This window comes from Marmota monax, unplaced genomic scaffold (genome assembly GCF_021218885.2).
Source record: "Marmota monax isolate L192 unplaced genomic scaffold, Marmota_monax_Labrador192_F-V1.1 WCK01_AAM20220418_F8-fsc00160, whole genome shotgun sequence".
NCBI classification, from domain to species: domain Eukaryota; kingdom Metazoa; phylum Chordata; class Mammalia; order Rodentia; family Sciuridae; genus Marmota; species Marmota monax.
The window spans coordinates 3,175,904-3,199,955 of NW_026694183.1; the positions used below are offsets into that span (position 1 = coordinate 3,175,904).

The 24,052-nt window shown below is 54.6% G+C and overlaps 3 protein-coding genes across 12 annotated transcripts; all 3 read left to right on the top strand.

Moving 5' to 3' along the window:
* Window positions 1-1,211: 1,211 nt before the first annotated feature.
* Window positions 1,212-6,203, top strand: LOC131425015 (izumo sperm-egg fusion protein 1-like). The gene is made up of 11 exons (XM_058586082.1): window positions 1,212-1,399; window positions 2,038-2,339; window positions 2,672-2,746; window positions 3,245-3,331; window positions 3,590-3,610; window positions 3,905-3,985; window positions 4,167-4,267; window positions 4,535-4,688; window positions 4,929-5,618; window positions 5,706-5,826; window positions 6,070-6,203. The coding sequence occupies exons 2-11, from the start codon at window positions 2,105-2,107 to the stop codon at window positions 6,080-6,082; spliced, it is 1,578 nt and encodes a 525-aa protein (XP_058442065.1). The 5' UTR covers window positions 1,212-1,399; window positions 2,038-2,104; the 3' UTR covers window positions 6,083-6,203.
* A 268-nt stretch (window positions 6,204-6,471) lies between these two features.
* Window positions 6,472-17,182, top strand: Rasip1 (Ras interacting protein 1). Of its 4 annotated transcripts, none has more exons than XM_046465906.2 (12): window positions 6,472-6,586; window positions 6,734-6,874; window positions 7,431-8,116; window positions 9,206-9,561; window positions 11,191-11,844; window positions 12,782-12,819; window positions 13,053-13,204; window positions 13,306-13,421; window positions 14,559-14,802; window positions 14,994-15,166; window positions 16,154-16,301; window positions 16,763-17,182. In XM_046465906.2, the coding sequence occupies exons 2-12, from the start codon at window positions 6,738-6,740 to the stop codon at window positions 16,960-16,962; spliced, it is 2,904 nt and encodes a 967-aa protein (XP_046321862.2). In that variant the 5' UTR covers window positions 6,472-6,586; window positions 6,734-6,737; the 3' UTR covers window positions 16,963-17,182. The 4 variants fall into 4 exon arrangements, with proteins under 4 accessions (XP_046321862.2, XP_046321866.2, XP_058442062.1 ...); XM_046465910.2 differs by having other exon boundaries at window positions 13,318-13,421; XM_058586079.1 differs by lacking the exons at window positions 6,472-6,586; window positions 6,734-6,874 and having other exon boundaries at window positions 6,881-8,116.
* A 544-nt stretch (window positions 17,183-17,726) lies between these two features.
* On the top strand, window positions 17,727-23,181 carry Mamstr (MEF2 activating motif and SAP domain containing transcriptional regulator). 7 transcript variants are annotated; one of them, XM_046465915.2, is made up of 10 exons: window positions 17,740-18,039; window positions 18,623-18,706; window positions 19,853-19,891; window positions 20,497-20,636; window positions 20,807-20,991; window positions 21,325-21,427; window positions 21,638-21,832; window positions 22,146-22,349; window positions 22,446-22,500; window positions 22,636-23,181. In XM_046465915.2, exons 2-10 carry the CDS (start codon window positions 18,649-18,651, stop codon window positions 22,917-22,919), a joined length of 1,263 nt encoding a protein of 420 aa, XP_046321871.1. In that variant the 5' UTR covers window positions 17,740-18,039; window positions 18,623-18,648; the 3' UTR covers window positions 22,920-23,181. The 7 variants fall into 7 exon arrangements, with proteins under 7 accessions (XP_046321868.1, XP_046321869.1, XP_046321871.1 ...); XM_046465912.2 differs by having other exon boundaries at window positions 17,727-18,039; window positions 21,325-21,832; XM_046465913.2 differs by having other exon boundaries at window positions 17,727-18,039; window positions 18,628-18,706; window positions 21,325-21,832.
* The last annotated feature ends 871 nt before the right edge of the window (window positions 23,182-24,052 follow it).

A 24,052-nucleotide genomic window follows, 5' to 3' on the forward strand; every position in this document is an offset into this window, starting at 1 on the left:
ATTATAGTGCATTGTGTGAGGGAGGGGTAACCTCCTCTGCGGGGAGCCACTCTGAATGACCCACACCTTCCATCCTGAAGCAAGAGGCTCTGACCAATCACTACGTTTTATGGTGACTTGGGCATTGTCCCAGCCCAGGAAGTAGAAGGCATGTCTTCAGGAGCTATACTCACCTATACCTTTGTAATACTATCCCTTTGCCCTGTTTGGGATAGAATGTTCCATGGAAACGCCCTTTGTGTGTTCCCTTCTCTTGCTCTGCCTTTGGGTGTGGCCTTCTAGATGTCAGTCGACCTGCTGACAACAGACATCAGGAAACTAGATTCAACCCTCTAAACTTGACCCCTTGCCTCATCTGAATGGCTTCTCCTGAATAAAAGGGTTCAGCACGCACCTGCTCTCTCTCTCTTTCTGTGGACCCTTAAGGTCAGAGGAGCCATCAAAGGACCCCAAAGAAAAAGGTATCTCTGTCTCTTGTGTGGTTATTTCCTGGAGCCCACTTCACCTGTAGAGTCCCTGAGTATTTTAATCATGAGGAACGTGATACTGGTCTATTTTCACTCAAAACAAGCATCTGTTCGCTACTGAAATTGTGTGAGTTGTTCCTGTGTTTCTGGTGCTCTGAATCATGCAGACATGTGACAGAGCCTTTGGGGAACCCAAGGGCAGGAGCTTCCATATTTTACTCTAGCACCCTCATAAGTGGGCCTCAGATCTTCCACGCCATTGTGATCTGGGTTTTCATTCCCCAGAGAAGATGGAATTTGAGTGAGCAAAGAGTATCATCATGACTTCAATTCCCATAAACCTGGGGGCGCCAGTCACAGAAGAGAAAAAGACCCCAGGGCTTTCAGGCAGTGCTAGTCCTAGGCTAGAAATGGCCAGCTCCCCACATCTGAGGCTGTCAGCGGCACCAAGCCGGAATCCGGGTCCCCAGGACCAAGGAAGGGAGGACACTGAAGGCCAGAAGCGTGGACCCGGGCTCTGAAAGCCAGAGCCTGCAGATGCACTTCCCTAGGGTGGATGCTGGAATAAAGGTCTAGGTAAAGGTCACGCCCCTGTGACGTCATTGAGAAGTAGGCGGGTCTCCCTTTGTTGCGGCCCAATCAGAAGCAGAGTTGAGATTCTGGGCGGGGCCAAAGAAAGCCCTAGGAAGTACTTTTTTGGAGTTGCGATCTCCAAAGGGGACTTGCCAGGAGTTCCTGGTGGAAACGGGACCTTCCGTGACACATATCCCCTTGGAAAAGCTCTCGACTTCACGCAGCCAAACTGTCCCTCACAAAACCTGAGTTACAGTCGTGGGAAATATTAAGGCAGAAGGACGCGGCACCGGGTTCCTCACAGTCTGAATGGGATCCTGAGCGAATCCTGGGTTTGAGGGCACAAGTCAAGGATCAAGGTCGGAGAGGGGCTAGTTAGTTAGGGTGCCTCGCGTTTAGGGCGCTTTGGGGCTCCGTTTCCTGAGAAGGTGCACCCTGAAAATAAGAGGTCTTAGCCTTGGGCAAGGGTGGACAGGAGGGACAGGAGGGTGGCTGGGAGTCTTGCATACATTCGTGGGGTCCCCAGGGTAAGGGATCTGGAGTGTACTTTGGTCTTGAGGGAGTTTTGAGAACCTGCGGGAGAGTTCATTTGAGCTGGACAAGGACTTTTCAGCTTGAGGTGCAACAGGGTTTGGGGACTTTGTGTATGTGAGGGTTGATACACTTAAGGTTTGGAGTTGAGGATCACATTAATTTGGGCAGGGGCAGGAGCTGTGGATCCCATGGATTGGGAGCTTGGAGAATCTGCACGGGTTGGGGATCTTGGGTCCTGATGTGGGGAACGGTTGAGAGTGTTCTGATGTCAGGATGCAATGAAGACCCCCAATCTGGGGCTTTGTGGATTGGGGATTAATTTCACACTCAAGTTATTTGATGAAGGACACATGTCTTCTTGGTTTGGAGATTTCCTGAACATCCTCCTTTCCCATGGGGGAGACTGAGGATGTGAGGTCCTGGGGAGCATCTCTAAGACAGGCTTTGATTTCTCTCCATTTAGCACCACCTGCTCTTGACCTGGGTGAGAGGACCCTCCTGGTGTTTCCTCTACTGAGTGCTCTGGCTCAATGGGGCTGTGTTTTGCCCTCCCATTGGCTGCACTGGCCAGCTGCCTGCTTCCTGCAGACTGTTGTGTAATATGTGACCAGGCAGTCTTGACAGCACTAAAGTCCTTGAAAGAGAATTACCTACCTGAACACCTGGATATCAAGAGTCACAAAACAGTGATGGAAAGAGCAGAGCAGATCATAGTGGAATTCAAGGATCTTCCGATGAAGGATGGTTCCTTTTTGGGGGCCATAGGTGAGGGCAAGACAGAGTTGAAGTCCTAGGGATTATATGGACAGGGTCCAGGATTGCAGGTGACAGGGGTTGGGGAGTGAAGGGGCTGAGTCCTGAACTTGGGAATGAAAAGGCTGGGATGCAGATTCCAGACCTCCTGGCAGCTAGCAAATATTATTTTTCTGCCCCTTATCTAGCAATTTTATGTAATAAAACAACTCTTTGAAAGTAAGGGTGCAGTTGGTTCCTTAACTAGTTCTAGGCTTGTTTGGCGGACTCATGACTATTCTATTTTGTACAAAGAAAATCTAAGACAGCAAAGGTGGAACATGGGGTTCTATATCCACTCACAGATAACAGCACACTGGAAAAGGCATCTCGGAGTTTGCTGAAGGAGCTGAAACGCATCACAGACAGTAATGTAAAAGGTTAATGCACTGAAGAGCTGGGAGGGGGGTCCTGAATCTATTACTATCAGTGTTGCCTCTCTACAGGTGTGATGCAGGATTTCCTAGGTTCAAATTCTGGCTCTGCCACTTCCTACTCATGTGGCCCTGAGCAAGAAACTGGGCAGTTTCCTCAGCTCTATACTGGACAGCATCACAGTGCCCTCCTCCCTCAGCTCCTGGGAGGATTAGATGGGTTGATACCTGTGCATTGCTTAGCCCAGTGACTGGCACTGTGTGAAGTACTTGATTTCTGTACCCCTTCCTGAGAAGGCAGAAAGGGGAATGCCAGCCCTCCAGGTAGCTCGAGCCCCATAGTCCACGGTGCTCTGAAGAAGGAGGATCCCTTGAATCCAGAAGAGTCTGTCCCACCCCAGCAACAACCCAGTAGTGAAATGCCTGCCTAGGTAGACTGTGTCTGATCCTGCACCTGCTGCCTGTGGCAAGGAGAGCACTCAGCACCACCCTGCTTCCTCCCAGGGGACCAATTTGTGAAGCAGCTATACCAGATGTTGGAGAAGGAAAAGGGCAAATTTGCCCAGTATGCTGCTCAGTTCCAGAAGAAAGGTGAGGGAAGATGGGAGCCCTGGCCTGGCCTACTCCATTCCCCTTCCCACTTGAGCCCCTCTCTCCAGCCCCCTGCATCTCCAGGCTTCCTCAGTCCCCTCCTCCTGTTGACCCCTGGTGGGGGCGGGGGGGGGGACTTCTCAGGCCCTTCCCCTGGGAACACAAGAACCCACGCCTCAGCTCTTCCCCAGCCCCTCTCCCACCCTTCTTCATTTAAAAGTCTGATTCTTTTCTCCCTCTCTTTTCTTTCTGAGGCAGATTATTGTCCCAACAAATGTGGTGAGTGCAGACAGCAGAAGCTATTCTTCTACCCTCATCATGGCCCATGATACCCACTACTCTCCCTCCCCCTTTTGGATGCACATTCGCAGCATCTGAGAGGTTCCTGGGTCTCCGGCCACCATTCTCTGACTTGGATTAGCAGGTGTATTCCGTTTGGACCCTTTACTAACCTTGGAGGGATGACCTCCTAGGGATTTGGCCCAATAGCCCCCAGCCCTTCAGTCCTTTGCCTTGCCCTCTCTTTCAGACCTACCTTAGTGGGTGAATACAGCCTTGACCTTGCCCCTTCAGGTATGATGATGCAGCGTCTGTTATGGTGTCCAGATTGTAACTTGGGGGTTTATATTTGCTGGAAGTCCCTGGACTGTGGGCGTGAGTATGGGACCTGACTGGAGGGGTTGGTGGGAGAGGGATGGGGCCAGAGGAGGGACAGTCCAGAGAGCTCAGAATGCAGACAGGAGACAGGGAAGGGCCTGGTCCCAACCAATATGAGACTGTTTGGGGAGGTCAGTGACCCCAGAGGAAGCATCTCACAGTCATTCCCCATCATCAGAGCGCCTGGTGAAGGTCCATGAAAAGGAAAACCTGACCTTGAACTGTCTATTCGAGTGGCATCCTCTTTCTGTAGGCCTCACAGACTACCAGTTTTACAGGGTGAGGCCCTTCCAACTCCTTTAACCCTTAAACCCCAAGTCCCTCAGGTGGGTATGAGCCCTTGGCCCCTGGATGCCCTGGCCTGCACCCAATCCTCATGGCCTATTAGGTGAGGTCACTGTTGACTCCCAGGCACCCCAAACCCTGCTCACTGATGCTCTGCACTCCTGTCTCCCTGCACTGAAGTCCTAAGTTCTCCTCAGCCCTCTATTCCCCCAATTCCTGACATTCCCCAGGACCCTGTGATGCCCTTGATCTTGCTTGTAGATTACAGAGGATGGTTCTGAGAAGTTGCTGTATAAGGGAAAGAACCCCATGCTGACCATTCCTTCAGTGAATCCAGATAATTCTGGTTCCTACCGCTGTGAACTGGGTTCGGTGAGCTCTGGCCCAGCCACGATCTTTCATTATCTCGTCACAGGTCAGTCTTGGGTGTTAGAGAAGTGGAGCATTCAGGGCCCAGGGTGTTGCAGGGCAGCTGTGGAGGCTTCCCTTCAGGTTGGGTTGAGGTTTCATGCCATGGAGGTGTGGCTTATTGCCTGGGTTATGGATTCTGTCAGCTGGGGCTAGGTTCCCTAGGGTGTTTCTCTAGACAGTTTGGGTGTTGGGGAGGGCTTGCTTTCACTTCCTGCCAGGACAGCTCATTGCCCTCCTCTGTCAGTTTTGCCCCAAAATTCTACAGAGGAGACATCAACAACAGACTTAGAGACTGGGGGTGAGACAGCCTCAGAATTCCAGTCTGAGACGGCCCCACTCCAGGTTGAGACGGCCCCACTCCAGGTTGAGACGGCCCCACTCCAGGCTGAGACGAGCTCATCAGTCCAGGGTGGGACGGGCACAACAGTCCAAGCTACTATGGGTCCAACAGTCCAGGGTGAGACAGCCTCATTACAAGGTGAGCCAGGCACAACAGTCCAGTCTATGACGGGCCCAACAGTCCAGGGTGAGATGGCCTCATTCCAAGGTGAGTCGGGCACAACATTCGAGTCTATGAAGGGCCCAACAGTCCAGGATGAGACGGCCCCACTCCAAGGTGAGATGGGCACAACCGTCCAAAGTGAGGCATCCTCTCCAGTCCAGGGTGAGACTGTCCAGGGCGAGGTGGCCCCATCTGGCCTGGATGAGATGGCCCCACTGCCCAGTGAGACGGGCTCACCAGTCCAGGGTGAGATGACACCATTTCAGGGGGAAACAGCCCCAGGTGAAGGTGAGACGGCCCCAGGAGAAGGTGAGGCGGCCCCAGGAGAAGGTGAGGCGGCCCCAGGTGAACATGTGACAGCTCCACCTGGCCAGAATGTGACAGCCTCACTCCAGGATGTGATAGCCCCTGTCCCGGGTGAGACAGCCCAAGGTAAGACAGCCCTGCTTGAGGGTGAGACGGCCCCACTCCTGAGGGACATGGCCCCACTTGAGGAGACCTCAGTACCCCCAAATTCAGCAGGTTTGGAGTCATCATCTGAGACCTCCCAGCCATCACATGCCAAGAGTATGCTGCAGGGCCCTCTCTTTGGGCTACTGATCTGCTCCTCTATAGCCCTGATAGCAGCCCTGGGTGTCAGGTAAATTATCCACAGAGGACAAGTGGGCTTGGGTGAGGGACTAGGTTTCCTACTGCCCAATACAGGAGCTCGTTAGGGAGCCCCTGCAAGTTTTCCTTTGTGGGTGGGGCTTCCATTGGGGGTAAGGCATACCTAGGAAGGTGAGGCTTTGACATTGCCAGAATAAGGACAGATTTGTGTGGGGGCTGAGACTGCCACCAACCTAACTCTGCTCCATTATTGGTATTCTGTAACCTCATTCAGGCGACTTTACTGAAGAACGTGGAAAGCTAAATCAAAGTCCTAAATGCTCAGTGTTGACAACCAATAGAGCTTCTAAGCACCCAAAGAAAAGGGCTTCAGACTTGGGGAAGAATTAAATACGTGTCTTATTGTCTAAGTATCTGACTCACTCCTCTGGACCGATGCATACTTGGGGTTCCCTGAGAGGCGAGAACTAGAGATGGGCTCCTGCCTCAGGGAGGAGGGTGTGGATCCTGGGACCCATGAGTTCTGGTGGAGGGGAACTACGGACTGTAATATAATTCCAGAATCAAGAAATAAGGCAGGGCCTACTCTCAGATCTCCTCCCCCAGGCCTGGTCTCCTCACAGGACGCCCCCTCCCAGCTCTTCCTGCCGGGTTTCCTTTTGCCTTTTCCTGTCCCCCACCCAGTGCCGGGAGCTGGGACATAGGCAAAGCCTTTTCAAAAGCAGAGGCATCGGGACCAAACGGCAGGCCGACAGACCCAGGCCCTCCGGGTGCTGCCGGACCTGCAAAAGGTGAGAGCCAGGGACCTAGGAGTTCCTCTGCCGCCATCTGTCCTCCTGGGCCTGGGATCCAGGGCCCCATTCCTCTCCTAGGTTCCCAACACCCCGTGCCTACCATTCAGCCTATTTGGGATTTGTGTCTTACCCACCTTCCCTTAGGGCCATGCTATCTGGTGAAAGGAAGGAGGGCGGAAGCCCCCGCTTTGGAAAGCTTCATCTCCCTGTGGGCCTGTGGATCAATTCCCCCCGGAAGCAGCTGGCCAAGCTGGGGCGGCGTTGGCCCAGCGCTGCCTCTGTCAAGTGAGTAGCCATGGAAGTGGGACACCTGCCCCGCCCCACCTGCCTTCCTTCTGTCCCTGCTTTGGGCCCAGCTCCATGCATTGCTTCTTGCGACAGACCCTGAGAGACCTGGCTTTGGTTTCAGTCCTGAATGGGCAAGGGAGCCTGGGGGATGAGAGCAGGAAGTTGGATACTGCCTTATCTGGGCCCATTGTGGGGAGAAGTGGGCTGAGGGCCCACACAGGGGAGGGATGGACCACACAGGCCCTCGGTTTGATTCACCTTCCTTCCTCATCTCCCTGATCACCTCTTGGAAATGGCTTCCAGGAGTCGCCTTTATTTATTTATTTGAACTCTCTCTCTCTCCTCTGACCTCTTCCCACCACCCATATCGGTCGTCCCTGGGTTTCTGTCTTTTCTGTCCTTCTCTGCTCCTTTCCCTCTCTGGGTCTCTCTCTGGGTCTCTGTCTCTGTCTCTGTATTTGTATGCTTCCTTTCTCCCGCTCGGCTGCCATCTCCGTGTTTGCTTGCTTTTCTGGGTGACTCTCCTGCGTCTCTGTTCACGGGTGGCTCCCAGGTCTTCGTCTTCCGACACGGGGAGCCGCAGCAGCGAGCCGCTGCCCCCGCCCCCGCCGCACGTGGAACTGCGGCGAGTGGGCGCGGTGAAAGCGGCGGGGGGAGCCTCGGGGAGCCGCGCCAAGCGCATCTCTCAGCTCTTCCGGGGTTCGGGGACCGGGACCACCGGATCTGGCGGCGCTGGAGGACCCGGGACTCCAGGGGGCGCGCAGCGCTGGGCCAGCGAGAAGAAGCTGCCAGAATTGGCAGCGGGCGTGGCCCCGGAACCCCCTTTGGCGTCCCGCGCCACTGCGCCCCCGGGGGTCCTAAAGATCTTTGGCGCGGGCTTGACGTCGGGTGCCAACTATAAGAGTGTGCTGGCTACGGCGCGCTCCACAGCGCGGGAGCTGGTGGCTGAAGCGCTGGAGCGCTATGGGCTGGCCAGCAGCCCCGGCAGCGGCCCTGGCGAGAGCAGCAGCGTAGACGCCTTCGCGCTGTGCGACGCGCTGGGCCGACCGGCCACGGCCGGCATGGGCAGCGGCGAGTGGCAGGCGGAGCACCTGCGCGTGCTGGGCGACTCGGAGCGCCCACTGCTGGTGCAGGAGCTGTGGCGGGCGCGGCCCGGCTGGGCGCGGCGATTCGAGCTGCGCGGCCGCGAGGAGGCGCGCCGCCTGGAGCAGGAGGCCTTCGGGGCCGCGGACAGCGACGGTGAGCCAGCGCGCGGACCTGGGGGGCTGGACAGGGTTTGGGGCCCCCAGGGCCCACAGAGCCTAAGAGGAGCAGTCCTTAAAGGCCGGATTGGCGCGGGCTGTGGGCACGGCTCTGGGGCAGCTCTGAGGGCGTGGGCGGGCCAAGCGAGGAGCGAGCTGTGAGGTGATTGGTGGAGGATCCGGCCGGGGCGGGGACTTAGACTGGGAGAAGGCGGGGCTGCAGCATCTGAGCGCTGGGCGGGACCTGCTGGTTTCCCAGGACCTACAGAGTGGTGCTTGAATTCGCGTGGGGCTGGCCCGGTTGGTGGCAGTGGTTGGAGGTGTCCCAGAGTGTCTCGGGATGGAGTCAGGGCCTTTAGGAGGCATTCCAGGCTGCCTTGCAGGAGGCTGAATGTGTAGGTGGCCAAAGCAGTGGTAGCTCCCCAGCGGGGTGTCGGTGGGTTCTGGCAGCTCAGCAGCTTGTGGGAAGCGCCAGAGCCTAGCGAATTCCCAGGGATTCGGCCAGTGTTAGGGGAAAATCGAAGTTGGAGAGAACTAGGAGATGAGGAACAGGCCAGGACAATGTCCTGGAGGGCTGTGCAGAGCCGTGGGTGGGCCTGCGGGGCCAGGGTGGAGTCTGAGGAACTGAGTAGGCCTGAGCCTGAGGTGTTGGGCCTGGTGAGGCGTGGTGGCACCTGCTTGTGGGTCTGTGTGGCAGGAAACAGCTCTGGGAAGTAGGCTGAGGCGGTTCTTGAGGGTCAGGGCCTATGTGGGCAGAGCCTAGGAGGGAGAGGAACCTGTGCCTCTAGGTGGGGTGAAGACTGGCAGCGGGCCTTGGATCCTTAGCCTTAGGCTCCCTTAACTGCCAAGTGTAGGCGCAGGGGAAAGAAAGAGGATAGAGGAAGAGGTGTTCAGAGAGGCCAAGGACAGTTATATGGATCCTGAAGCAGGAGGCGACCTCAAAGGTGAAATAGCACATGCCACAGGCAACCTGGCATGCATGCTGCCATGTGCACCAAGGGACAAGGCACTCAGGGAGTGATAGATGATCTCAGGTCTCTCTCCCTGGTCTTTCTACTCTCAGGCACTCTCTCCCCACCCCCCGCAGGCACCGGCGCCCCCTCGTGGCGGCCACAGAAGAATCGCTCCCGTGCAGCTTCTGGTGGGGCCGCACTGGCCAGTCCTGGTCCTGGGTCTGGATCTGGGGTCCCCGCTGGATCTGGGGGCAAGGAACGCTCGGAGAACTTGTCCTTACGGCGCAGTGTGTCAGAGCTGAGCCTGCAGGGTCGGAGAAGGCGGCAGCAGGAACGCAGGCAGCAAGCACTTAGCATGGCCCCAGGGGCAGCTGATACCCAAATAGTACCTGCAGACCCTGGGGATTTTGATCAGTTGACTCAGTGCCTCATCCAGGCCCCCAGCAATCGCCCCTACTTTCTACTGCTCCAGGGCTATCAGGATGCCCAGGTGAGCATCGCCTCCCCAACCACCCAGAGCCCTATGTCCCCCCTGTCATTGGAGAGTGATAAACCTATAGTTCTCAGAATTCCTCTGGTTGAGGTAGCCTCAGGTCCTCTGGTAGGCAAAAGCACAGCCAGGTTGCAGAGAGTGAGTGTGGAGGAGGCGGAGGGGAGATGGCTGACAAGATTACACTGGAGGCACAAATAGGGCATGGTCCTGTCACTGAAAGTTGAGGGCAAGCTGTGTCTTTTCAAAGGAGAGTCCATTGCAGGAAGGAGACCCCATGCAGACATCATTTCTTGAGGGAGGACGACAGGAGAGTGCATGTGCTGGGGCAGGGACGTCCCTGACTAGTGTCTGGGGACTTAATGTAGAAAAGCCTGTATTTCTTTGGTGGGGGAGTGGATGAACCCATTTGTAAAAGGTGATGGTTTTCACTGGGATGTTTGACCACTATGGATGCAGGCAGGGGGTGCTGGCACTTCTGTGCATTTACACATTTGGGTGACAATGGGAGAACTTGAGAGTATTTTCATCTGTGCATTGTACATATCAGTGGGATTAGTACACATTCATTCATGCACACAGTCTTAGGTTTATTTTAGAAAGGCGACACACTGCTTCCATTTTTACAGAATGGAGACAAGAGCACCTTTTTAAGAAGGGTTCTTTGGAATGCATCTTTTTGGGGAGTGGATGAAATAGGAAACTCTCTCCTTGAGGCAGGTGTTTGAAAACATGATTACCAGAAGAGCCACTGTATGGAAATCTCTAGCAGGTGTCCCCTGAAGGGAGGGGCATAGTGAGAACCTCTGTTGATGTTGTGGGTGTGTCTTTGGAGTCCGCCTACACATGAGTGGGGGCAAATAGAGGAGTCCATTGTTGGAGCAGGTTTCCTTGTCAAGGGATGGGAATAATCGAGAGAATGCACTGTAGAAAGGGGTCACCTAGGAAATGCACCTTCATGAGTCCTAGCTAATGGAAGAACATTGGTTTAAGGGGGTCTTTTAAAAGATCTCATTCCTTTGGGACATTGAGAATGACTATTAGTAGAAGGGGAAACATCTGTAAGGCTCCATCACTGGAGTGGAATTAAGAACAAGTGGGGCCAGGGGTATGGAAATGGAGGAAGGTTGGAGTGGTCCATTCTTTGAGGATGAAGGTAGGGGATAGTCCATTTTAGTAGGGGTGACGGGTGTCCTTGGAAGCACTCATTCCTTGGCTGGATGTTTTGGTAGAGTCCACTTTAGGTGGGGAAGAATTCATTCAGAATTGTTGAGAAAATCAGAGTCCATTGGTGATTTATCACCTCTGACCATCTGTTCTTTGAGGGAGTGACAAAGTTGGGGCTTTCTTCTGTAAGTATAGAGTTGTGGGGATGTGCATCATGGTAGCATCTCCCATAGAAAGCTCTTTCAAAAGAAAGTGGAGTGTTAGTCCTCTGGGTCCTGGTCGATCTTGGAAGTGTTCATTTAAAAAGTAGGTGGTTGTAAGTTTTCTGTCGAAGGAACCGCTGAGCTAGAGCCAGTCCAAAAAAAGTAGGTGGGATATGGGAGTATTGATGTTGGGATAGAGACTGTTTGGAAGCACCCATTGGGAAGGGAATTGGATTTGTTGTCTTTACTTTTTCTCTAGGACTTTGTGGTGTATGTCATGACAAGGGAGCAACACGTTTTTGGCAGAGGCGGGACCTCCTCATCCCGCTGCGGGTCCCCGGGCCCATACGTGGACACTTTCCTCAATGCCCCTGACATACTGCCACGCCACTGCACAGTTCGTGCGGGCCCTGAGCCCCCAGCCATGGTGCGCCCTTCCCGTGGAGCTCCGGTTATGCACAACGGGTGTCTTCTGCTGCGGGAGGCCGAGCTGCACCCAGGTGACCTGCTAGGGCTGGGCGAGCACTTCCTGTTCATGTACAAGGACCCCCGCACTGGGGGTTCTGGGCCGGCAAGACCCCCCTGGCTTCCTGCTCGTCCCGGGGCCACACCCCCAGGCCCCGGCTGGGCCTTCTCCTGCCGTTTGTGCGGCCGCGGTCTGCAAGAGCGTGGGGAGGCGCTGGCCGCTTACCTGGACGGCCGGGAGCCGGTCCTGCGTTTCCGACCTCGCGAGGAGGAAGCACTGCTGGGCGAGATCGTGCGGACAGCGGCCTCTGGAGCGGGAGACCTGCCACCGCTGGGGCCTGCCACGCTGCTGGCGCTATGCGTGCAGCACTCGGCCCGAGAGCTGGAGCTGGGCCACCTACCGCGCCTGCTGGGCCGCCTCGCCAGGCTCATCAAGGAGGCCGTCTGGGTGAGCACCCCCAACCGCCATCCAGCCCCACCTGCTGCCCAAGTCTACTCAGTTAGGGACAAGGGTGAGAAGAAAGTATGTTTCCCATGATGCCTCAGGAAGGGCTTGGGCGATGTAGTAAGTGGTCCCACTCACCGAAGTTTTGGATTTATAGAAGAGGTGGTAGTGCCTACCTTTGGAGCTGTGGGATCCTGGAATAAGTCATTCTGGTAAATAGGGCGGGGCCGAGAATTTGAAGAGACCATTATAAGAAGTTCGGTGGGCAACCCACTGGGCTGGGACCTTGCAGCAGTTGCAAGAGAGACCATTATTGGAGGATAGGTTGGTTGGACCTACATATGGGAGCCCCAGAAAGAAATAGGTCAGAGTGGAAGAAAGGTTCCATCCTATTGAACTAGAGGCTTGTTAGAGGGAGGGTTTATGGAGTTCTTTGTGGTTAAGAAGAAACAGAATTTGAGCAGAAGAGGCCCCAAGGGCAACAGACCACTCATTCATCACCACCATCACCTCTTGTTACTTTTTTAAAAACATGTATTTTTTTTAATTGTTGATAGAACTTTATTTTTATTTATACATATGTGGGGCTGAGAATGAAACCCAGTGCCTCACACATGCCAGGCAAGTGCTCTGCCACTGAGCCACAATCCCAGCCCCTGCCTCTTGTTATCTTTAAAAAGAGGGACCAGTGAGGAGGATCACGAGTTAGAGGACAACCTGGGCAACTTAGTGAGACCCTGTCTCAAAAAATAAGTAACAAGGGCTGGAGAGGTAACTCCCGTGGCAGAATGCTTACCTAACTGTGAGGCTTAGGGATTAGAGTACATCTGCAAAGTGGGGAGTCTCTGTCCTAAATAGGCTTCTAGAAAAACCAGGACATTAACTCAAGATACCTTCTCTCCTGACCCTCTCCCCTAATTCTGATCTCACTGTTCTGCAGGAAAAAATTAAGGAAATTGGAGACCGTCAGCCAGAGAAGTAAGAGAAATTCCAAGCACAAAGATCCAGAGGGATGCAAGAGTTGGGATTTGCATCTAGTTCTGCATTTATTCCATACATGTCTTAGTGCAAGTTTCTGTTCCTCCTTGGGACTCAACATTTCTGGCTGTGAAATGGGGCGTGGGCTTGGTCCTCAACTTAGGCCCAAATCTTGAGGTTTGGACTATTATGGGGGTTGAGCAGGGATCACAGGTTCCTTCCCCTTTCCTCAGCCACCCTGAGGGGATCCCCGAAGTGCCCCTGACTCCAGAGGCTGTATCTGTGGAGCTGCGGCCACTCATGCTGTGGATGGCCAACACCACTGAGCTGCTGAGCTTTGTGCAGGAGAAGGTGCTGGAAATGGAGAAGGAGGCCGACCAGGAGGGTGAGCTCTTACCCAAGCTTAGGCTTTTCCAAGCCCTTTTTCCTGAATCTGGGGCCCTGGGCTCCTGGCTGCCAGCCTGTGGTTCTCCCTCTCACCCTTAGGTCTATCCTCAGACCCACAGCTCTGCAATGACTTGGAATTATGTGATGAGGCCATGGCCCTCCTGGATGAGGTCATCATGTGTACCTTCCAGCAGTCTGTCTACTACCTCACCAAGGTTGGCTTTGCCCCTACTTCCAATTTGACAGCATCATTTTCTGATAAAACTTCATTGTGTTGCTCTGATGTCATTTCCTGGTTGGCTTAAAATTTCCTTCTCCTATGACATCACTTCCCATCTCATTCCAGTTCTTTGTTGCTGTGACATCACTTCCTGCCTTTCTGGCTTCTCTTCCTGTCTGCGATTATTGCCTCTTGACAGTCTGGCTTCATTACCTGGTTATATAACTATTACATCTTCTCAAGCTCCCTTTTTTTTTTTTTTTGGTCTACTGATAAATTATAGACAGGTAGATAGATAGATTGGCAGGGAGAGAGAAAGATAGTTCAAGTAGTGTTAGGTCCTGTCCTTTAAACCAAAGATCTTTAATCGGGATCTTATTTCCTGTGTTTGTTGATCTCACTTGCTGTAGCTCTGAACTCCCTTCCATTTCTAATCTGGAGACCTTTTTCTCTCTGAGGGCTCTTCCTGCAGGGTCTGCCTCCCCCACCTCCTGCCATATCTTTGACCTTAATATTGCTTCTTGGACTTCTCAGGGATTTTGGTTTATGCTGGGTCTGATTCCCTGTCTGTAAAAGGAGAAGGGAGTCTTTTGGGATAGGTAGCAGTTCCTTGAACAGCCGTAACTATGAAGCCCTTTCCTCTGAGGCTTCACTTCCTGCACATTCTTGCAGAGGGTGTTTTATTTCTGTATCTGACCTCATTTCCGGTCCTTGGCCTGGTCTCACTTTCTACCAGTTAATTGCCACCTGACTGCTACTTCCTAACTCTCCATTCTTTTTCTTTCCTTCAGGAATTCTGGATAAAAGAAGGGGGCTTCTTTGTCCACTATTCTTTGTCCTTCTTGAGCTATCTACTGAGAAGTACAAGTCCCAAAATGCATGAGAAGTGGTGTTATAATAACCAAGAAACTTCTAGAAAGTCTTTCTTAAGACTTGACTTGTTCCAGGTTTAATAAATGTTAGAAGCCCATCTGTGAAGTAGGGATTTGTTCATAGAGTCCCTTCAGGTGTTGAATGCAGAGTGGGCTACAACTCCTAGAAGCCTTTAGAGCTGCCCATTATCTCCATGCTCTACCAACCTGAAGCTTCCAGGGAATGTGATCCAATCACTTCTTTTTGCCTGTTTCCTCAGACTCTTTATTCAACACTGCCTGCTCTCCTGGATAGCAACCCCTTCACAGCTGGTGCCGATCTGCCTGGGCCTGGTGCAGAGCTGGGGGCGATGCCTCCAGGGTTGAGACCTACACTGGGCGTGTTCCAGGCAGCCTTGGAATTGACCAGCCAGTGTGAGCTGCATCCAGATCTTGTGTCTCAGACTTTCGGCTACTTGTTTTTCTTCTCCAATGCATCCCTTCTCAACTCACTGATGGAACGAGGTGAGAGTTGGGTTGGGAGCCAGGAATGGGGAGGCTCCTATCCCAGACCCATATCAAGCTAGACAACACAGCACAGGCCACATGTCTGGATATTCTGGAGAACAGAGACACAGACCAAGCTCAAGGACAGGAATGGTCTGGGAAGCAGGCCACAGTCCACCCACATTTACTCCCATAACCTTCCCTCCTAGGTCAAGGCCGACCTTTCTATCAGTGGTCCCGAGCTGTCCAAATCCGAACCAACCTAGATCTTGTCTTGGACTGGCTTCAGGGGGCTGGGCTAGGTGACATTGCCACTGAGTTCTTCCGGAAACTCTCCATTGCTGTGAACCTGCTCTGTGTGCCCCGCACCTCCCTGCTTAAGGTAATCCCTGACCCCTAACCTCTAACTCTTCAACCCCTCTCAGCCACCCTGTATATTCAGCTCACCCTCAGAGCTCCTGGAGACCCCTTTTCATTCCAAGACTCTGCTTAGATAGCTGGCAGCCAGCACCAACAATAACCACATTTGACTGTGTCTGAATCCCAGTGGAACTTTTTAAAAATAGTTTGCAGGGTCCCTCCTCAGCCATGCTGAGTCAGGAAGTTTGGTATGAGACCAGGGAATGTGCTGGTTAAAATATCCACTGAACAAAACCTTAATTCCAGTCACTGTGTTTCACAATTCTAGTTTAATACTGATAGATCTGCATGAAAATGGGTTATTATTAGACAATTCTTCAGATGAGGAAACTGAGAATCATGTAGAACAGGTCACTTGATTTCATGTATTTATTTTTTATCAAACACTGACAGTGCATTTGATAAGCCCCAGGCAGTGTTCCAAGTCACTTTCCAGTTTGTCACATTGCATCTTCATAACAACCCTACACGGTTGTTTGACAGATAAGGAAACTGAGGCATAGTGATTTGTCAGAAGATCAGTAAGTAATCAAGCTGAGATCTTTGAACCCAGGCAATCTGGATAGTCTCTGATTTTAATCACACTGATGATTCTAATGCCAGCTAGGTCAAGTGCAAAATTTGCCAAACAGATACAAAAATAGCCACAATGGAAAAATTAATCCCTCTGTACACATTGCCAGCTTTAATGATACAAGTGAATAGCAGTCTTGTTCCCCACCTTCTTCCTGTATCTTTATTTATTCTGAAACAAATCATATTTTTTAAAGTTTCTGAGAGCAACACCCTTCCCTACCATCACTTCAGTGACAAGTGGTCTTCACAGTGCCCAGGACACATGGAATAGACTCCACTATGCACATCCACTCCACTTATGGAGGCCCTTCCATGTGCCATTTCTCAGCTGCCCCATAATGACCATAGACTTCTCACCTGGTCCTCCCACCAGGCTTCATGGAGCAGCCTACGAACTGACCACTCCACCCTGACACCTGCTCAGCTCCACCATCTGCTTAGCCACTACCAGCTGGGTCCTGGCCGCGGGCCACCACCGGCCTGGGACCCTCCCCCAGCAGAGCAGGATGCTGTGGACACAGGTGAGGAAAATGGGGATACAAACACTGGGGCTTTCAGCTTTTGGGCGTGGGGGTCCCTAGCCCCAGCGCTCTTCTGACCCAAGAGGCTGGTCCCAGTCCCCTTCTCACCAGCACAGGAGTTCAAGGTCCCAGCCCCTCTTTTCTCCCTCTGCAACCCCTCACCCACCTCTCCTCGGAGTCTGTGTCCCTTAACCTTCAGGAGTCCCTAGGACTAAATTCCCAGCCTTCCTCGGGGATGTAGGAACCTGGCCACCCCCCTGCTGGTTGCCCACGCAACCATGGCCTTTGTAGTCTCAACGACAACTCCCATTGTGCTCTGGATCCCAGAGTCGCCTTTAAGCGGACCCTGCTCCTGCAGTTGCTGGGAATTTTTCTTCGGGCGTAGTTCAGTCTCGGCTCTTCCTGGCACAGTCGCCTCACGCCCATTTTCAGACTCTAACCTATCTTCTTTGGCCTCAAAGGCGACATCTTCGAAAGCTTCTCCTCTCACCCGCCCCTCATCCTGCCCCTGGGGAGCTCACGCCTGCGCCTCACGGGCCCAGTGACAGACGACGCCCTGCACCGTGAACTGCGCAGGCTCCGTCGCCTCCTGTGGGATCTTGAGCAGCAGGAGTTGCCAGCCAATCACCGCCACGGACCTCCCGTAGCCTCGCCTCCCTGAAGACCAATAGCAAAGGAGCGCGCGAACCTTGAAAATTCTTGGGCTTCTACTCACTGGAGACCGCCTGAACGAAGAGCTTTCTGGGAGTTGTAGTTCCCGTCCCCGCGCGGAAAGCTGGGAGTTTGAATTTTGGGGTAGTAACAGGATGAGACGGGGGAGGGGGGGAGAGATGGGTTTGGGATGTTAGTGCCAAGGAGCAATAAATGTATCTGTGACTTTGGCAGTGCCTCTTTTATTAAGATTCGGGGCCTTAGAGATGGTGATTTTTAAGGCCTCAGGGCCCTCGCCTGGAGCGTTGGGCTCCTGCCTAGTCGGAGGAGGTATTTATAGCCGCGGCCTCAGCGTGCCCTCTTTTCATGTAATCCAACCCAGGAGCACTGGGGCCTCCCACACACCTCAGAACATGGTCCCAAGTGTGCTCTGCGGGATATCAGGCCCTTGATCCTGCCACTGGGAACCAGCCGTCTCTCCCTCTCACCCCCAAAGTCCAAAGTTGCCTTCTCGTTCTTACCTAGGAATCCGGGTCCCCTTACCGGCTCTGAACCCGTCTGACTTTTAAGCACACCACCGAACCACACCTCTATCTCGGTTCCTAGCACTTCCTCCCGCAGACCCCCCACCCACTCCTTAGACCAGGGGTCCGGCCCTCTGGCTTGAACTTTCCCCTTCCCTAAACCTGACTCCCGCTGCTGTGTCAGGGGAAAAAAAAGCGACAGGTGGCACCTGCCGGCAGAGACGGGACACGACCACCTGCCACTGCTGCTCATTCGGCGCCCCTCTCCCGGCACCTGCTCCCGTCTGTCTGCCTGCGGCTGTCCCGCCCGACCTCACAGCCTCAGGACGACGAGGAGGAGCGAGCCCAGGAACCCCGCCCCAGACTCTGTCAGCGCCTGTCCCCGCCCTTTCTCAGAGTCCCAGGCGTAGCTCGCGTCTCCTCCGCCCACTCCTTGGGCTTCCAGCACGCACCAGAAAGGGGGTTCCAAGGCGTTCCCAGGCTGGTGGGGTGGAGCCTGCAGTCTCCAACCCAGACCGCCAGACTCCACCCGCCTTAGGGCACAGCTGCTCCGAGCCCACCTGGTGAGAAGCCCCTGGGGTGGAGGGAAGGACTCTCCTTAACTCTTCTGTCACTTTTCTGGTCCCCATCCCTTCCTTACAGACCCTGGTGGCTGACATCCCGACCCATTCCCTTCTCAGGTGCAAGTTGCAGGCACTCTTCAATTTCCCAGACCCCTTTCCCCTGGATATTGAATTCTAGTCCCCTCAAGAGTATTGTGTGCCAGCCCTTAACCTCCTTCCCCTTCAAGATTCAGGGGTCCAGGCCACTATCCCTTCTTCTCCTTCAAAGACCCAGGGGTCGTGGTTCCCAGTGCCCTCCTCCCTAGGACCCAGGTCCTCCCTCTACCAAGATCTAGGAGTCAGGGCTCCCAGCCCCTCCTCCCTCAGACCTAGGAGTTAGGGCCCCAGCCCCTCCTCCCTCAGACTCAGGAGTCCAGGCCCCAGCCCTCCTCCCTCTGACCTATGTGTCTGGGGCCCCAGCCCTTTCCACATCCAGAAGTTAGGGTTACAGGCTGCTTCTATCCCTAACTCCCTCAGAGCTTTTCATAAGTCTACCCACAGGGTCAGCTTCCTGACCTCCACTTTAACCCTGCTCTCTCTCCAGTCCAGGTCCCCATCCCAGCCTTGGAAATGACCCTGGCAGCTTCCTCCCAGCGCTCCCAAATCATCCGCTCCAAGTTCCGATCTGGTGAGAGGCCGTTTGGGAAGTGGTCCTGGGCTTCTGGAAACGGGTCTACTCTGGGGTGGGAGAAGGTAGGAGGACCCGTGAGGCATGTATTTTCTGTGCAAAAGGTCACTCAGCATAAAGGTGTCCAGCAAAGGGGTCGAATTGAGGTAGGCCACTAAGTGTGCAAATGGCTAGGTCAGCAAAGAGGAGTGGGCAGCTAGGGGTGGGTGTGCAGATCAGGCACTGCAAAGAACAAGGCTTCATCTGAAATGTATGTTCAGCAGACATGCGCACACAATGGGGACTTTGGAGGACAGGGTGGGAGTTTGGTGAGGGGACAATGAGCTATCGAGCCTTGAAAGTGTCAAAAGTTGTGTTTTAGATTCCAGGGTAAGTGCAAGATATGCAATGCGCAGAACTGGGGGTCAATTCCTGAGTAGGCAAAGGGCACCCAAGTGCAAGGGAGTGTGGTTACATGGTTGGGTGTACAAAGACACTAATAACGGAAGAGCAAAAATGTGCAAAAAGACACACATGTGCAAAGAGCAGAATTGTGCAATGGGACAGCCTTGCTCCAAAATTAGTGGCCATGTCCTTAGGGTGCAAATAAGAATGTCAATGTGGCTGGGTGGGTGCCAAGGCAGAGTGAGCCAAGGATGAAGTGTGTAGGTTACAAATACACGGAAGTGGCATATGTAGATCTAGAGCCCAGAGATGCGTTTCAAGGGTTGGTGTGCAGACTACGGGATGACTGTGGGAAGGGCAAAAGGGGAGCACAGAAAGAAGTTGGCGCTGCAGAGTGGGGTTCATGGATAAAAGGAGGTGAGGTGCAAACGGGCCGGGCTGCCAAGATGGCGATTTTCCTGGGGGTGGCGTGGGCACTGACTCGTGAGGGGCAGGTGGAGCTGGGGTGGGGCTGCCTACTGCCTGCAGGCTGGCTGGCTCCTAGCCCTAGAGCAGCTCTGGCCCGAGGCACTGCGCTGGCAGGGAGCAGGCGGGAGGCCCGGGAAAGGGAGCGGGCTGCCTGCCCACCCGCCTGCAGGGGTGTGTAAGGGGGCTGGGCACTTGTGTCCTGCCAACAACTGCAACTCCCACCCGCCTGCCAAGCCAGGCTCCTGGACACTCCCTTCCCGCCTTCCTCCTCCCACCTCCCTCCTCCTTCCACAGTCCTCCAGCTTCGGATCCACAGACGGAATCAGGACCCCAGTAAGTGTGGGCCCTGAGTGGGAGGGGATGGTGGCCCCATTTCCCTGGGACATCCTGGAGTACAGCTATGCAAGGTCCCTCACTGGTTCCTGTAGCTTGGTTCCTATACCCCACCCAGGATACACTGAAATTCCATCCTGTCCTTTCCCAAGGATCCAGGAATCCAGGTCCTTGGTCATCCCACCCCTGGGAGCTCTGCTTCCTGCTCTCCAGTTTTCCCACCCCAACAGATGCATGATTCCAGATGCTCTTTGGAGGAGACAGGCTTCCCAGACTCCACTCCACATTCCGTTCACATAGGAATGTCAGACTGTGGCTCTCAGCTTCTCCGTCTCCCCAAGAACCAGGAGTGCAGGCCCCCACCCCTGTCCCAGCAAAACCCCAGACATCTGTGATCCTCAACTAACACACCCCTTGGTGACAGAGCTTGCTGCCTTCTTGAGAATGTGAAAATCTGGGCCCCTAGATCCAGGAGTCCAGGCATCCAGCTGCCAGGGCTTGTCCTCCCACACCCCAGGGAGGCTGGGTCCTCCTTTCCCACAGCTTTGCTCCTCCTTGCTGGCTAAATGCCTCCAGGCCACTCAGGTCTTTCACTGTCTCTCCAGCCTCAGATTCAGATCCGTGGATCTCAGCCTCCGGCCCAGCTCTGGCCCCAGCTTTGCCCTTGGTCCCTGCCTCTTTCCTCTTCAGCCCTGGCGTCTTGCTCCCTGAGACGGAATATTGTCCTTGGAGGTCCCCAAAGAAGGTGAGTCTTGACTAGAGTGAGAGGAAGTCCCTCTGAGTCTAGCCTTGGTCCTCCTTGCCACTGCCCCATCTGCTCCTCTTTGGTGACTGCCAACCCCACTGTGCAGTGGGCTCTGGGGCAGGAAGGCAGGAACTGAGCTGAAGCATGGGACATCACACTTGCTGTTTTAGGAGTCTTCCAAGACCTCCCAACGCTGGAGCGAATCCAAGCCCAGGGGAAACTTAACATACCACCAGTACATGCCCCCGGAGCCGAGACAAGGGTCCAGGGCAGACCCCCAAGTTGAGAGGTCAGCCCTGGGTCCCCAGGGGCCACCTCTGTGGGAAGGGACAAACTCACAGCAGCTACATTCTAGGTATGACCCTCATTTCTCTTCTCTGGGGACCCAGAAATTCACATCCCATCATCCTTCCTCAAATCCACTGCTCATGACAGGGTCCAGTCCGGAGCCCCTCCTTCCCCAGGACCCAACTCTCCAGCTCCCAGTCCTTCTCCTTTCAGACTCACACCCCCAGTTCCTCCTCTCCCACGAACAGAAATCTAGCCCCATGGTCTTGCTTCCTCAGAGATCCAGAATTCTGGGCTGTCACTTTCCTACATTTTCTAGAGCCCCTGTTTATGAGGACCTTAATATGCCTTTTCTCTCTCTGTCCCTTCTAAACTGTTCCTCCCTCACGACCATCGCCAGAATGAAGCCCACTCCCCTCACTCCCTTCCAACCAGGAGTCCCCAGCCCTTCTCCCCCTCCACACAAGTTGGAACTTCAGACCCTTAAACTGGAGGAGCTGACGGTGAGTTTGGGGGACAACTTTCCAGGTGTGTCCTTTCTTTTGGTGGGATTAACCGCAGCCTCTGCCCCAAGGAAATCCAGGAGTCTGGGTCCCCAGTTTCATCTTTTGGAGGGTTCCAGATCTTTCCTATCTCGTTTCCCAAATGTCCTCCCCATTCCCGGCCTGCTGCCCAAGCACGCCCAGCACCCACTCTACCCGCCCCCTCCCCAGGTCTCAGAGCTCCGGCAGCAGCTGCGCCTGCGGGGCCTCCCGGTGTCCGGGACCAAGTCGATGCTCCTGGAGCGCATGCGCGGCGGTGCCCCGCCCCGCGAGCGGCAAAAGCCGCGGCGGGAGGACGGCGCGGCGGGTGCTCCCTGGCCACGCCTCAGGCCCAAGGCCCTGGGAACCTCCCGGCGGCAGGGCACGGTGAGGGCGGCACTATGAGAGTGTGGGCCAATGACGAGAAGACAAAACAGATGGGGCGGAGGGTCGAAAACTCAGGAACCAATGAAGTTGTGGGGAGATGCTTGGCCCAGCAGAGAAAGCCCGGCGCAAGGGGGCGTGGCTAAGAGCAACTGGGGGAAGAATCTTCAGTGAGGAGGAGCCAATGAAAGGGCAGGGGGCGAGGCCAAAGGCGTGGTCCAGGAGTGAAGGGCCGGACCTGGGGGTGGAGCCACGGATTGCGGGGGGGCTACGCGTGGTGGGCGTGGCTTAGGGAACTACCTCTTCGTGGTTGTAGACCAAGTCGAATCCCGCGTCTCACAAGCCACCTCCTCCACGAGCGGCCGAGAGCCTAGTGGCCGCTCCGGCTCCGCCTCCGCCGCCGCCGCCGCCGCCTCCCCCTCCTCCTCCGCCGCCGCCGCCTCCGGCCACAGCCCTAACAGCTTCCTCAGCGCCCCTGACGCTGGAGGAGGAGCTGCAGGAAGCCATCCGGAGGGCGCAGGTGAGAGGGTGCCGGATCAAGTGGGTCTGGGATGGTGGGTCTCCGCTCAGGTTCTGGGTGGGATGCCAGATTCACGCCGCGTCTGTTCGTCCACAGCTGCTTCCGAATCGGGGCATTGATGACATCCTGGAGGACCAGATGGAGCCTGATGGTAAGAGCCTAACTCCTGAGTTTGGGGGAGAAGGGGCCTGAGGTTCTGCACTCCTGGGTCCGAGGAAAGAATGGGCTGAGGAACAGAACCAGATCCATGACTTCCTAAGCTCACACTCCATTCCTTCCCCCGCAGACCCGCTGCCCCCCATTCCTCTGGATTTTCCTGGCTCCTTCGACGTGCTGTCCCCCTCCCCGGACTCTGAAGGCCTCTCATCTGTCTTCTCCTCGTCACTCCCAACCCCCACGAACTCCCCATCCACCTCTCCCAGAGGCCCCACGGATTCCTTGGACTGGTTAGAGGCCCTGAGTGGGGGTCCTCCACTGGGCTCTGGCCCTCCAGCCCCCAGCATCTTCTCTGCTGACTTATCTGACTCCAGTGGCACCCGGCTCTGGGACCTGCTGGAGGATCCGTGGTGATGGGTTCTGGAGTTTTACAGGGACCCAGAACTGGTGGGGGTGAAGATGGCAAAGAGACTCCGGGAAGGGAAATGGAACAACTAGTAGAGCCCCTCCCACCACAGACACCCAATCCCAATCTGGCCCCTAACTGCTGCTGACATGCCGAATGCCTGGACTTTGCCTTCCTACGGGCCTTACCCCCTCTATGGTTGTGTGGTTGGGGATGGAGGTTCATTTGCTGCTGCCCAAGGCAAACAAGCTGCTTTCTGCTTCCTTTTGAGACCTCATGGATGTTCTTAATGCCCGTTTCCTCACAGATACATACAGATGGATGCCTGTTGTGTGGCAAAGCTGAAGGGGGATATGCTGTTGGATGCAGGAAAGGGGCAGGGAAGAGTAGGGAGGGACAAGAGGGTAGCCAGACCCCTGGGTTCCAGTTGGATCAGAAGTGTTGTGTCTGAAGTCAGCTTCTGTTGGAGGCACAGAGACAAGATGTCCACACCAGTGATTTGTTTAAGAAATGCTTTCCAGGAGAGATACTGAGGGACTGGAGACAGACAGACTAGAGGAAGAAAAGGAGCCAGAGTGTGCCCTCAGGTGAAGTCTCAGCTTCAGCCTCTTCCCCTGGGGAGTTCTGGAGCATAAATTGAGCTACAGACTTTTCCACCTTGGGGTGCATGGAACTAGGCCTTTGAATCTCCCTGTCTGTGCTTTCTATTGCTAAAGCCACAAAGCAGTAACCATCTGAAATCACTCACGATTTCATGGATTCACTGGACTCCATGGGATATTCCTTCAGCTCTGCATGATTATAGCCAGGGCTACAGTCGTCTTGGGGCCCAGCTGGGCAGGGGCACCTAAGATGGCACTCTGGTGCCTTGGCAGAGGTAGCCAGAAGGGCCATGGGGACTTCGGGACTCTCATTCACCATGGAGCATCAGCGTTCTCCCTTTCCGTGGGGTAGCTTGGGACTCTGGAAGAGCAAGCATTCCAAGGGGAGATTGCAGAATATTCCAGTCTCTTGAAACAGGTACAATTTCACTCTACTACATTAATGACAGGTACAATCTCACATCTGCTACTTAAAGGAAGTCAGGTCAGTTCAGGCTGAATATGGTGGGGGGCTAGACAGGGATATCAGGGGTATGCCC

Bases quoted from the DNA above. Each gene is read 5' to 3' on its own strand.
- Mamstr (XM_046465911.2), top strand. From the start codon at position 19,342: ATGAAGTGTGTAGGTTACAAATACACGGAAGTGGCATATGTAGATCTA. The intron at 21,833-22,145 runs GTGAGGGCGGCA...TCGTGGTTGTAG, and splicing joins CCTCCCGGCGGCAGGGCACG to ACCAAGTCGAATCCCGCGTC. The intron at 22,501-22,635 runs GTAAGAGCCTAA...CTTCCCCCGCAG, and splicing joins GGACCAGATGGAGCCTGATG to ACCCGCTGCCCCCCATTCCT.
- Rasip1 (XM_058586079.1), top strand. From the start codon at position 7,105: ATGGACCACACAGGCCCTCGGTTTGATTCACCTTCCTTCCTCATCTCC. The intron at 8,117-9,205 runs GTGAGCCAGCGC...CACCCCCCGCAG, and splicing joins CGGGGCCGCGGACAGCGACG to GCACCGGCGCCCCCTCGTGG. The intron at 13,422-14,558 runs GTTGGCTTTGCC...CTGTTTCCTCAG, and splicing joins CTGTCTACTACCTCACCAAG to ACTCTTTATTCAACACTGCC.
- LOC131425015 (XM_058586082.1), top strand. From the start codon at position 2,105: ATGGGGCTGTGTTTTGCCCTCCCATTGGCTGCACTGGCCAGCTGCCTG. The intron at 2,747-3,244 runs GTTAATGCACTG...GCTTCCTCCCAG, and splicing joins CACAGACAGTAATGTAAAAG to GGGACCAATTTGTGAAGCAG. The intron at 5,619-5,705 runs GTAAGACAGCCC...CCCCAAATTCAG, and splicing joins CCCGGGTGAGACAGCCCAAG to CAGGTTTGGAGTCATCATCT.